This window comes from Perognathus longimembris, chromosome 3, assembly GCF_023159225.1.
Source record: "Perognathus longimembris pacificus isolate PPM17 chromosome 3, ASM2315922v1, whole genome shotgun sequence".
NCBI classification, from domain to species: Eukaryota; Metazoa; Chordata; class Mammalia; order Rodentia; family Heteromyidae; genus Perognathus; species Perognathus longimembris.
In genome coordinates, this window is record NC_063163.1 from 55,096,175 (window position 1) to 55,109,151 (window position 12,977).

The 12,977-nt window shown below is 41.9% G+C and overlaps 1 protein-coding gene across 3 annotated transcripts in view; it reads right to left on the minus strand.

The window, feature by feature from the left end:
• Positions 1-9,440, minus strand: part of Uspl1 (ubiquitin specific peptidase like 1) — a 37,057-nt gene extending 27,617 nt beyond the window's left edge. The window contains exons 1-4 of one of the 3 annotated variants that reach the window (XM_048341560.1): positions 9,309-9,425; positions 6,569-6,734; positions 5,942-6,070; positions 1,371-2,001 (exon numbers count right to left, since the gene is read on the minus strand). In XM_048341560.1, coding sequence (XP_048197517.1) covers positions 1,371-2,001; positions 5,942-6,070; positions 6,569-6,667 — 859 coding nt within the window. In that variant the 5' untranslated portion in view covers positions 6,668-6,734; positions 9,309-9,425. Of the gene's footprint in view, positions 1-1,370; positions 2,002-5,941; positions 6,071-6,568; positions 7,531-9,308 lie in introns of those variants that run through there. The other 2 variants (XM_048341561.1, XM_048341559.1) reach the window with 2 other exon arrangements.
• Between the last annotated feature and the right edge of the window lie 3,537 nt (positions 9,441-12,977).

The window sequence follows — 12,977 nt, forward strand, 5'->3', positions numbered from 1 at the left end:
CCTGAGCCCAAGCCCCAGGACTGGCCCCCTCCCCCCCCCAAAAAAATATATATATATATTTAAAGGCTATAAAGAAAAATCAGTAAGACATGACAGTCAACATAACAAGTAAGCATTTCATGAAAGGGAAGCCATATGATCAATATATACAAGAAAAAGCCAATTAATCAATCTCTTTAAAAATCTGGGGTAAGACAAATCAAAACTGAAGACCATTTTATACCACTCAAATAGCAAAAAACTCAGCCTGAAAATAACCAAGGTAAGGGTAGGATGTAGCTCAGTGGCAAAGCACTTGCCTACCAAGTGCAGTGTCCTGAGTTTGATTCCAGCACCAAAAAAAAAAAAAAGGAAGGAAGGAAGGAAGGAAGGAAGACAGGCAGGCAAGCAGGCAGGCAGGCAGGCAGGCTAGCCGGCCAAGGGAGAATGTGCTGAGAATATTGACTGGTACAGCTATAACCTTGTGGGAAAACAGTTGCCCTCATCTGTAGATTTGGACTCAGAGCCTATAATCTGGCTACTCCATTCCCATGGTACATACAAGAGAAATTCTGTTCATACCATAGCCTGGGAACTGCTCAAGAATGGACACAACAGCATTTATAATGGCAAAAAAAGTAACCTACCATCCACCAAGAAGAGGTCAACAGGTGAACAAACACACAACTGGTCCTCAGTACCTGCCAGTTCCACATCTCTATACTCAACCAGACTGAAAACATTTGGGGGTTAAAAAAACACCTGCATTGAACACAGACTTTTCATTGGCATTAATACCTAAACAATAATAACCACTATTTACAAAATGCTTTCATTGAAACGGATATAGTAGGTAATCTAGGAATAATTTAAAATATATAAAAGGAGATAAACATACAGCTTAGTGGTAGAGTGCTTGCTTGCCTAGCTTGCACAAGGACCTGGGGTCTGATTCCTACCACCACAAATAAAGTAAAATAAAGTTACGCACAATTTAAATATGACTAGATGTAAAGGGAGTGGGAGGGAAGGGAGAGATATGAGATATGTATAGGTTCTATGCAAATATTTTTCCATTTTATATAAAAGACTTGAGCATCCTTGGATTTTGGTAGCTGTAGTAGGAGGCCCTGTAACCAGTACCCTATGGATAGACTAAGACATACGTTTACCTTTCTCCTTTATGATTAGCTTGGGAAAAACTGCTTTTCTGTGGCAGCTGTGATGCTTATAACTAGTGTTATCTCAACCTTCATGGCAATATCCCTAAGCTTCCTGCTTCCAGATCTCCACCCAGAACAGAAACTACTGATGGCATCTTTTTTTCACATGCTGTGAGACAACTCAACACTCACATTAAAAAAAAAAGGAGCAAAGACACCAATACCAACCTTTATCTCCCTCTAACTGATTGGCATACAAAAGTTTATTTGCTTGACTGTATCTCTCAAACAGCCGCCAAAATATGGATTCCTCCTTGGAGTAGAGTTCAGTCACAGTGGTCTTCAGCCATTCCAAATGCACCAAAGCTGACAGGATGCAGTCTAACCAACACAGAGCATGAGCATTTCTCCACTGCACATAAGTAGTACGCCGAAATGAAATAGCTCTATTCTCCATTGGCATTTCCAGGTCACACCTTTCATTTTGAGAGGAAATTCCTCCAGTTCCAGAGATGACAACCGGAACAGGATCTTCAGCAACCAGTATGATACTGTCAGCTCCCAAAGTCTCAAGTGGCTCCAAGGAGCCAGCTGTTTTAACAGGATTCCGTTGATTCCTGCTGTGCTGTATGTCTGATGGGGCTGCAGCACATAACTCTCCATCGCTGTCACTATTCAAAGTCACGTCACTGCCAGTGACAACAGAATGTCTAGTCTTTTTGGAACTTGAGAGAAGAAGCAAATCCTTGCTGCTAGTTTCCAGTATCTTTCTTTTCTGAGGTTTACTTGGAGTATTACAGTCTTCTGAATCAGGACAAATTAAATTATTAAGTGATCTAGAGCCCAAAGGATAGATGCACTAGAAAGGAAAAATAAAAATCATAAAAAATGGAAACATTCAAATAAACTCATTTTACTTGTTTTTATGCTATGAAAGCAGACATTTCTAAGCATTAATTGGACATGAATATACTTATCAGTCTAAATTTAAAAGAACTAAAGACAACCATTTAATCGAAATTTAGCCCCGCCAAAGAGTAATATTTCCAAACTAATTTGGACAACCAAGGATTTAATCTGAATTATAGTGGGGTAAACTAATAAGGAAAATCTTCATTTTTGCTTTAAGGAAGAATCAAATGTCAAGTAAATTAGAAAATTTCAACAATGTAAGGAGATGATGATGTCATTATTTTGGGACAGATCCACTTTACAGCATTAAAAACTGGGAAGGTATTTTGTATAAGAAATTTCATAGGATAATTTCTATGTCCTATATTTTGAAACTGAGTATGAATCTATTTTATATGCTTATCAGGTTTAAAAGTCAAATTGGCTGAATTTTAATGAATTATCACTTCTACTCTGCATTAACACAATTTCAGCCAAATATAAAGAAAGTAAACAAATCATTAGTGAATTTTTCCTAACTTTGAACACTACTGAAACACTGCAAATTTAGAAAGCAACACACTAAATAATCTCATTTAAAATATACCTTCTAGGGCTGGGAATGTGGCCTAGTAGCAAGAGTGATTGCTACTACATGAAGCCTTGGGTTCAATTCCTCAGCACCACATATATAGAAAAGGCCAGAAGTGGCTCAAGTGGCAGAGTGCTAGCCTTGAGCAAAAAGAAGCCAGGGACAGTGCTCAGGTCCAAGCCCCAGGACTGGCAAACACACACAAACTCCTCTCCTCTCTCCCCCCCTCTCCCCCCTCCCCCCCCTCTCTCTCCCTCCCTCCCTCCCTCTCCCTCTCTCTCTCTCTCTCCATAAATATACCTTTCTAGAGCAGGGCATGAAAGCACACATCTATAATCTCACTACCAGGAAGCTGAGTTAGGAAAAGTAGGAGTTCAAGGCTAACCTAGCCTACACATTGAGGCTGTTTCAAAAATATGTTTTAATATGCCTCCTAAGAAAATACTGCTACCTTGGTGATGAAGTAAGACCACATCTTCACGTAGTCTCTTCACACCAACAGGTCAAATGTATGCACATGAGCCTGATAAGTAAGCACTGACTCAATGAGCCCTGTTCAGAGCCCAACTAGCCTCAGGAAGAACTGAGATGCTCAGCTGACTAAATGAGCTGAGCTCTTTGACAGCAGCCAGTGCCAAGTGCCAGACACAAAGCATTCAGCTGGCCCAGAAGACACTGTACCTGGTGATTATAAAAATAGTAAGCTGAAGCCATTGCATTTTGCAAGCCAGTAGCTTCTGAGATGATTTATTTCACAGCAATAAGTAAAATGTACTAAATTATCTTTCTGTGCACATAAAACACTACTCCAAAAATACTAAAATTCTTTAGCATGGGAGAAAATGATGGAAAAGGTTACACTGATCAAAATGCATTGTACTCATAGCCTGACTTGTGGAACTGAAATCCCTTTGTACAACTACTTAATAAAAAATAAGATTCTTTAATATACATAGACAAGTTCTGGATTTGGACTATTATCATCTTCTAGCTATACAGTGAACATCAACTTTATGCCTTGTGCTTTCCTAAATGCTACTCTATACCAAGAAACTAAGAAAATCAGTAATAAATCAGGCATAGTGGTACATACCTATAATCCTAACACTTTGGAGGCTGAGATAGGAGGATCTCAAGTTGGAGGGCAACCTAGACTCCACTGAGTTCCAAGCTATCCTGAGATACTGTCTCAAAAAACGTATCTACATAAATTATCTGTTGCAATAATTAAGTCATAAAGAAGGTAAACTGCAGGTATGACTCGTGAACAGTAAGTACAAGGTCTCAAGTTCAAACCTGTATAATGTCTTCCCCTAAGTCATGAAAAGGTATATAGATAAAAAACTGAAAGAAGGATCTCAAATAGGTATCTGCACACTCGTGTTCACTGTAGCATTATTCACAATAGCTAAAGGCTCAAATTTCACTTTCAATGAAGCACACCCCTCACCACTCCATTTAAAACTCTTGTCTTATGTTCTTTCTTTGTAAGGAGCCAGGCTCTCACTGTTGCCCAGGCTGGCTTTGAACTGGTCGTCCTCCTGCTGCAGCCACCCAAATAACTAGGCCTATGTCACTGAGTCACACTCCACAGCACTTTTCATCTCTTGACAAACACACAAATATGTTTTACCTATTTGTTGTCTTGACTGTCTTTCCCACTCTACAATAACATCTTAAGACATTTTTTGTTTTATTCATTACGATTGGCACTGTATTAGGAACAGTGTCAACACAGTGACATTCACATTTAACTGAATAAATTGCATAAAGAAACTTGTAAATATGTCCAGGACTGACTTCCTTCCAAATATACTTAGCTAGAGTATCTATTACCAAGGACACAATTTTAATTTAGCATTTTCCCAAACTGGGTTGATTACCAGACCTCTCAAATAACAAAACTTTCCAGGCCAACTCTTACGAGGTTAGACTCAAATATTTTAATGACTCTCCAAATAATTCTCATAAACTACTAGTTTATCTGAAATAATCAGATCTGAAATTAGACCATTACAAACACAGCTCTGTGGGCAGGGGATATGGCTTAACGGTAGAGTGCTTGCCTTGCATGCAAGAAGCACCACATAAATAGAAAAAGCCAGAAGTGGCCCTAGGGCTCAAGAGGTAGAGTGCTAACCTTGAGGAAAAAAAAAAAAAAAAAAAAAGCCAGGGACAGTGCTCAGGCCCTCAGTCCCTAGCCCCAGGACTGGCAAAAAAAAAAAAAAAAATACCCACAGCTCTGCAACTCTATAAAAGTATTTTCTGGGCTGGGAATGTGGCTTGGTGGTAGAGTGCTTGCCTTGCATGCATGAAGCCCTGGGTTCGATTCCTCAGCACCACATAAACAGAAAGAGCCAGAAGTGGCACTGTGGCTCAAGAGGTACAGTGCTAGCCTTGAGCAAAAAGAAGCCACGGACAGTGCTCAGGCCCTGAATAGTCCAAGCCCCAGGACTGGCAAAAATATGTATTTTCTGTTCCTGAGACATAACTGTGGCTCAGGTGGCTAAGTACCTGCCTAGCAAGCACCAAGTCCTGTATTCAAGCCCTAATACCATACATATACAGAAGGAAAAGAAGGAAAAAAGAAGGCATTGGGGGAGAGGAGAAAAGTTCCTATTCCCATACTTTCTGAATTTTCTTTTTACTTTAAAAATCTTACGATGCTCTGAGAACTGAATGTGTATAAGACACTTTTGGAAATCGTGAAGCACAAAAAAATAGAGAACATTACACAATTTAATGAACTTCTATATGAGTTATAGCAGTGGATACAAATTACCATAACTCTGAAAGATATTTATATCCTTTTAAAGTGTCAGGGTTTAGGAGGGGAAGGAGTCATTTTAATTTTTGTTGTTTGTTTCGCTTTTTGAGACAAGGTCTCTTATGTAGCCCAGGCCTTCTGCCTTAGCCCCTTAACTGCTGGGATCACAGATGCATGCCACCATTCTTGGCTTAAAGCTTTTACTTAAAAGCATACACACTGTTTTTGAACTAACCAATTTCTAAAGTATTCTTCCAGGTAAAGTACACTAATAACTGAAGACTAATAACTTCTCTAAGAGTTAACAGAAGCAAAAGTAGCTATATGCGCTAACAAAGATCCAACAAGATTAACCACAAATCCTATGTAACAATTCAAGAATCCAAATGGAAAATAAAAAATCTAGAACTGTATACTAGCCAGATTTAGAAATGCAGACTACCCACACATTAAAAAGCTACATTCTATAATACAAAATGAGTTAAAATTTTGACAGTGAAGACAAAGTAAATGCCTAGAACCCATATACTATTTAAGACTAATACTTACCTGTAGATCTTCACACAAAAAGATAGACTCTTGAAAACTAAGTCGGTAAGTCTTTAAAGTGTTTAATTTTCCCTTCTCTCTACAAGCAGGGCAATACTCAATTGCAGTAACTTTAGCTGGATCATAATTCTAAAAGGGAAATAAAGCAAATTAAAATACAGACACTCTTAAATTATATAAAATTACAAAACATTAAATGAAAATGGAAACCAGAAAAAAAGATACAATTTTCAATTACAAGAATCCCCACAAGATCAAACACAGCAAATAAAAGAAATGCATATATAAAGTTTTAAACATAGCAAAAAAGTATATTATACTTTTAAGTGCTAAGTTTCAAGGGTTTAGCACCAATTTTATTTGCAAGGAAAAAAGTACATAAACTGCCAGGAAAATGTCTCATATTTTTTATAAACAGTAAACCTTAAGATATATGTTTTATTTCTACTTTCATACATCAATAACATAAGAGGTAAACACATGAAAACAATCTTTCGCCATTACTGTAAGATTTCCGTGGAAGACATTGGTTTAGAAGTTAATAGGTAAAATTAAAACAATTTAATTTTCAAAAAATGGAAGGGGGGGAAACAGCTTTGCACTGAGGCAAAAAATAAATTCACTAACTTTTCCCAAGTACCCCACCAAGGGGAGTGAAGATCTCCCTATATCAGTCCCCGGTCCCATCATTGGCAAACCATTTCCAATCTTCAGTGAATCCATCATTCCGAGTCATTGGCTAATTTATGTGACTTGAAACATGTCAATATCACTAAGGATATTTCAATGAACCCTGGAAAAAAAGAAGTCAATAAGCAATTAAATAACTAAAAAGAGCTTTGCTATTTTATGAGACAGATATACTAGTTGTGCTTCAAGAGCCATATACCCTGGAATAAATAGATCCTCAAACTGTAATCTTTAGGTTGAAAACGACCTACATTTGTAGAGGCCAGAGACTGACAATCAGATGAATTTTCACAGCAGACCCAAAAGCAAATGGAACCCAACTTTAGTAGAGGCAGCTGCTTATTAAAGCAACTATTTCACTAAAATTTGAAAACTTAAATTTTTAAGACTGTTTGCACAATTTAGAAATATGCCAGATATATTATAAGAGTAACTGTGTCAACCCTGCCCTCCATCCACTGTGATATTACTTGATAAAAAAAGAGAACAAAAGAACCACAGATTTCACACATTCCTACTTTTCTCACTACCAATCTCTCCTCACAAGTTAAGAATGCTACTTTTAAAGTTTCCAATGAAATACTAGCATATTATTTGTAAATGATCTGGACCACAACAAACACTCCCACAGAACAAAGTACACATGACAAGTTTGCTTGGGATGCAGTCCCATGGACTCTACATTCAGTATAGTCAAGCCATAGCTCAATGTAAGGAAAAAGCTACTAAAAGATGTTTAAATGTGGATTTAAAATATGGCCAAACTAGATACAGAAGTCCAAGCAGCAGTAAGTTACACCCAGCAAGGACATGTGAAGTAATTTCAGCTTAAATCTCTAAAGCCTAAGAAACCATGATCCTAGAACAACCACCTTCTGGCTCATTGATTCACTTTAAAAATTACTTATGCTTTTCTATTCTAGCTCTTTATAAACTTCACACAACTTTCAGGTCCAAGATTTTTTTTTAAAGTCACTAAAGATGAATCTCAGTTTTCTATTCCTGAAAAAATAATCATAGAATAGGGTTTCTTATCTGCAGCACCTCATATCTTAGACCAATTATTCTTTGTAGCTAGGGTTGTGATGTCGATGGGGGATCTTTAGCAGCATCCCAGACTTCCACACACTGGACTAGACAACCCAAAACATTTCCAAAGGTCCCCAAGGAGGCAAAACTATCGCACTGAGAACGACTACATAAGGGTTATTACAAATTGGCTGCTCTTTAGGCTCCTTACAGACAATACCTACTTATTCTCTTTAACTGCTTCTCACTATACTCACTAACTTATACTTTGACTTATACTCACTAGAAGGAATTTCAAGACACCAAGCACTACTTGGTGCTAATTTTATACTTTTCATATAAAATTTATACATATTTATATAAACTTTATATGTTATACTACGTAGAAAACACGCCACTGCATAAATCCTCAAAAAGAAATGTGATAGGCTGTGTACCCGCAATAAATTGTTTCAGATGAAAATTTCCATCATCTTGATAGATCTAGGAGGTGGTTTTAGTGGTTCTCTTTTCTCAATCACAAAACTAAGGAGTGTCCATATCTACTCTAGTCCAACTACCCATTATTCCAATGCGAGAAGCCATAGTGGCGAGTATTCAGAACTCCGTAAAAGACAATTCATTTAAAAAAAGAAAAACACAGAGGTGTACTGGTCCATGTTCTCTTTCAAATACAATTTACTATGTCATATATCAACCTTAATTTTCCCTAAACGACTGCCTACCCTTATCTTCCCTTCACACTGATCTGAACCTAAATTTTGGGACTTCCTGCCATCCAAACACAAGACTTGAAAGTCTGAGCCATTCTCTATTCCCATTTCCCACTGCATGCAATGAAATGACCAAATTTGGGGCCGGTTCTCTGGCAACGTTTCTCGGCCCTCTTTCCATTCCTTACCACAGTCAAAATGATGTTCCTGTTAAAACACTTCTAAGCCTGTCACCGTTCCGCTTAAAACCACCTATTTACTCCAATAGGAAAAGTCCACCGTAATAGCTCACTCAGTAGGTCTTTTAGGTCACTAAGAGATAGGCCTACTTTTTCCCACGCGTCTCTTCCTCCACTTCACCCCTGAGCATCTTTCTTCTGACGTCCCCTTTTCAAAGCTTCTGTAAGCCACCGTTATTCCAGAAGCTCTAATACGAAATACCAGCCCGGGACGGTCAAGACGCAAAGAGCATATAAAGTTAACCTTAGGACTCACACAGGCATGTGATTAATTAAGCTTCATTCAATCCCACGTGCGGGACAGAAAACTCAGCTGACGGAGGGCTGAGCTCGCCCCGCGCAGCCGGAGCGAGATCTACGCGTCAAACTGTCAGGGCGAGGCGAGCACCTGGGCAGAACTGTCAGGGGCGATCACCCTTCACAGCCAGAGAGACAAGAGACCGAGCAAGACAGGTCCAGGTGAGGTTCAAAGCCCACCCCCCGGCAGCCCAGAGGGGGAGAGAGAGAGAAGGGTCTGTTCCGCGTCCCCCTCCCCGGCCCCTCTGGTTTCTCTTCAGCGTTCGCCTCTCGGCCACGCACCCGGGCCTCGCGTGCAGCCCTGCCCCAGCTACCCTTCGCGCGTGCGGACCCAATAACGCGCACGTTGTCGCCCTAGAGGTTCCTCAGTTCCGAAAAGCCCCGCTACGTCCTCTTTACCTGCTCCGGACACTCCCCTTCATGTCGAGCGGGTTTTTGGATCTCGGGTTCCACCTTGAGCTCCGACCCTACGCCCCCCGTAGCGTTTAACCCACGTTCCTCCCCCCTGCGGGATACTCCGCCGCCGCCGCCGCCGCCCCCTCAACGGCGCCGCCGCTAGAAAAGCGGCTTCCGGTTTGAGTTCGCGGCAAAAGCGTTCCCCTTCCGGCTGCAAGCCAGGGAGTTTAAACAGACGTGGGCGTGGCGGGAAGACCGGGGAGGAGCACTTCCGGCGGGGTCCGCAGAGGCGGGGCCGTCCGCCACCCAGCTGCCGCCGCAGCCGCAGATTTCCCGCTGCGGCGACCGGTAGGGGCGGGGCCGGGTCACTTGCCGAGGCCCGCTAAGTGTGAGTGGCTGGATTTGGGTTCTGGAAGCTGCTGGAAAGCACTCTAGTTGAGGGAAGGGAGGGTAGGTGGGGAGGAGGGTGGGAGGAGGCCGACGGAGGTGACGCCACAGCGGCCAAGGGGGCGGGGCGTGATTAAAACTAGTGCGCGGCTTGCTGCGGAGGGATTATGCGGCGCGTTCCGGTGGTGGTCCGCGTGGTTTTGCGGTCCTCGCTGGCGCCAGCCGGGGGTGGGAGATGGAGGTTGAGGGTCCGTAAGGAAGGGGGAGTCCCGAGGGCGGGCCGAGGCGCGAAGGAGTTTCACCGCTGCCCGCAGCTGGGTCGCCACGCGGCTCCCAGTCGGCTCCCCCGGGCTTCGGTGCGCGGCCAGCCGCCAGCGCGCGCTCACAAAGGGTCACCACGAGGCCGCTTGCCCTCCCTTCTCCCCAGACCCCCACCCCGGAGACCGGGGGCTTTTCCACCGGGATTCGGGGTGCCTCTCCTCCTTCCCTCCCTCCCAGATCTTCTGACGGTAAGGGGGGGGGGGGGGAGGCGCGCGAGTCCAGGGACGTGGCGACCGTGGCCCGCTCTGCGCCGCCGCGCCGGGTTCCGCAGCCCTGCCTTGCTGGAGTTGGAGTTCTGAGAAGAGGCGGGCTTGTCCCTGAGGTCTCGGGGACGTGGTGACCGCGGCTGCCAGCCCCGAGTCTGCCCTGTCGAAATCTCGAGAGCAGCCTGCCCCTGAAGTCCTTTGGGTCTGTTGTTGGCCGCGACACCAAGGATCTACGGTTTGTGGTTGGCTCCGTCGTTCTTTACGGAGAAATCAGATTTTGTCTTTTGGACCACAGGCCTTAAATAATAAGTGGTTTCAAAGTAAATAGTTAAGTCCTGGCTTCTCGGTGATCGTTTGGGGTAGGGAGGAACAAGCACCGCCTAGGAAGAAATGCTCCAATAAAAAGAATTTTGGTTCGTAATACTTAGAACCGTTTGTTTCCCCACGCACATATACACAAGTAGACTGGTTTCTCTACTTTTTTTGGTAAGTGTATCTACTGGTGTCCTCTTCTGAAAAAATATAGGTAGATAAACTCTCTTTTAATTATTAGGATTTTAGAAAGGAACTTTTCCTCCTGAATTAGTAGCCAAAACTAATAGGATTGTTCCTTCCTAACGTGCTATTTTATTTTTAGGATGGAATAGTTTTTTGTAATAACCTTACCAGATGCTAACTCAGAAAGTGAATGAAACAGTTTGGAAGCTAAACTAAGACTGCAAAGCAAATAATTCTCTTCACAGTTGACTTGTAGTCAGTCTTTCATTGCAAATATTGTTGGTCATCTGCAAAGCTGATTTGTCATTCAGAGCAATATTTTTGTCAAGTCCTGGGACTTGAACTCAGGCCCCTGAGTGCTGTTCTTGCTCAAGACTGGAGCTCTAGTTCTTTCAGCCATTAGCCCAGTCCCAGTTTTCTGGTGGTTAATTGAAGAGTTACTGATTTTCCTGCCCAGGCAGGTCAGACCTCCAGAGTAGCTCAGGTTACAGGCATGAGCTACCAGCTCCCTGCTTGTTTTTTTATTCTATTTTTTCACTAGAAAAAAAACATTAGCAACACAGAGTGTAGGTAGAACTTGGATTATAGAGAAAAAACAGAAGGATTTTTAATATGTACAGTGTTTTAATAGCAGATTTCACCCTTAAGAACAGGAAAAATCTGGGGCTGGGAATATGGCCTAGTGGCAAGAGTGCTTGCCTCCTATACATGAAGCCCAGGGTTCGATTCCCCAGCACCACGTATGTAGAAAACGGCCAGAAGTGGCGCTGTGGCTCAAGTGGCAGAGTGCTAGCCTTGAGCAAAAAGAAGCCAGGGACAGTGCTCCGGCCCTGAGTCCAAGGCCCAGGACTGCCAAAAAAAAAAATAGGAAAAATCTTAAAAAGACAAAAAAAAGAACGATTTTGATATACCTTAAAGTTGACTAGAAAACATCTTAAAATTGAATACAATTCTAGTTTTGTTTTTTTCTTTTTTGCCCTTGCTAAGCTGGGTTTCTACCACGTAAGCTACCTCCAGCTCTGCAGTTTATTGGTTAGAGAATTCTCTTGTACTTTTTTGCCCCAACTGGCTTTGAACCATGAATCTTAGGCTTCTGAGCAACTAGCATTACAGGTATAAGCCACCTGAGCCCAGCTGGAATTCTATGCACACTGGTTCCAAAGGAGTGCACTTACACTTTCTAGTGAATGCTTGGAGTTCATTGGCTTCATCCCTTTGTCAACATTGTGGGAGAGAAATTTTATTTATCTGTTTCATCTGAAAAACAAATTTAGTGAAAGGAAGCTCTTATTAATAACTAATGAACAATTACAATAGAAGTACAATGACATACAATTGGGGTTTCTTATACCTGTAAGGTTGAATTTCTTAACCCCAAACCAGGCCTTTATCCCCAGCCTGGGATATAAATACTGCTGTGATTGTTTGATTTTATCAAGAGGGATTGGAGGTGTGGCTCAAGAATGTTAGAGCTCCAGACTTTAGTGTAAAAAACAATGTGAGAGAGTTCAAACCCAGTACAAGTATACACACAGAAAAGGGAATTGAATTAACCAACTTAAACATTCTGGTACTTTGAGCATAGGGGAATCCTTATCTAAATCTAGCTTTCAGAAAGCTTGAAAAGTTAAAAGCTTTTTAAATGTAGAGACAAAATTCATTTGGTAGTAAAGTAGGAGTAAACTAAGGAGAAGCTCTTTATATACTCTTCATCACATATGTTTTACTGATACTGTAACTATTAAGAGATTTAATTACCAGGCACTGCTGTTGGCCACTGGTATATGTAGTGTTAGATAATGGTTTGTGTACCTTTTAACTTTGTATGTGTATGTGTGCGTGTGCCAGACCTGGGGCATGAACTCGGTCTGGCCACTGTCCCTGAGTTTTTGTCCTTTGAGTGGCCACAGCTCCACTTCTGAATTTATTTGCAGGGGGGGGGGGGGGCTAATTGTAGGTAAGAATCGCATGGATTTTCCTGTTCTTGCTGGCTTCGAAACACAATCCTCAGATCTCAGCCTCCTGAGTAGCTAGGATTATAGGAGTGAGCCACTGGCACCCAGCATAACATTTTTTAATTCCTAGAAAACCTTATTTCTAAAATATACCTAATCCTTGGGTTCTAGTGAAGGAATTATGAGCCTATATTAATATTTTTGATAGTAGTGTGTGCTAGGTATTTGGGTTTTTGCCAGTCCTGGGGCTTGGACTTGGGGCCTGAGCACTGTCCCTGAGTCTGTATTTGCTCAAGGCTAGCACT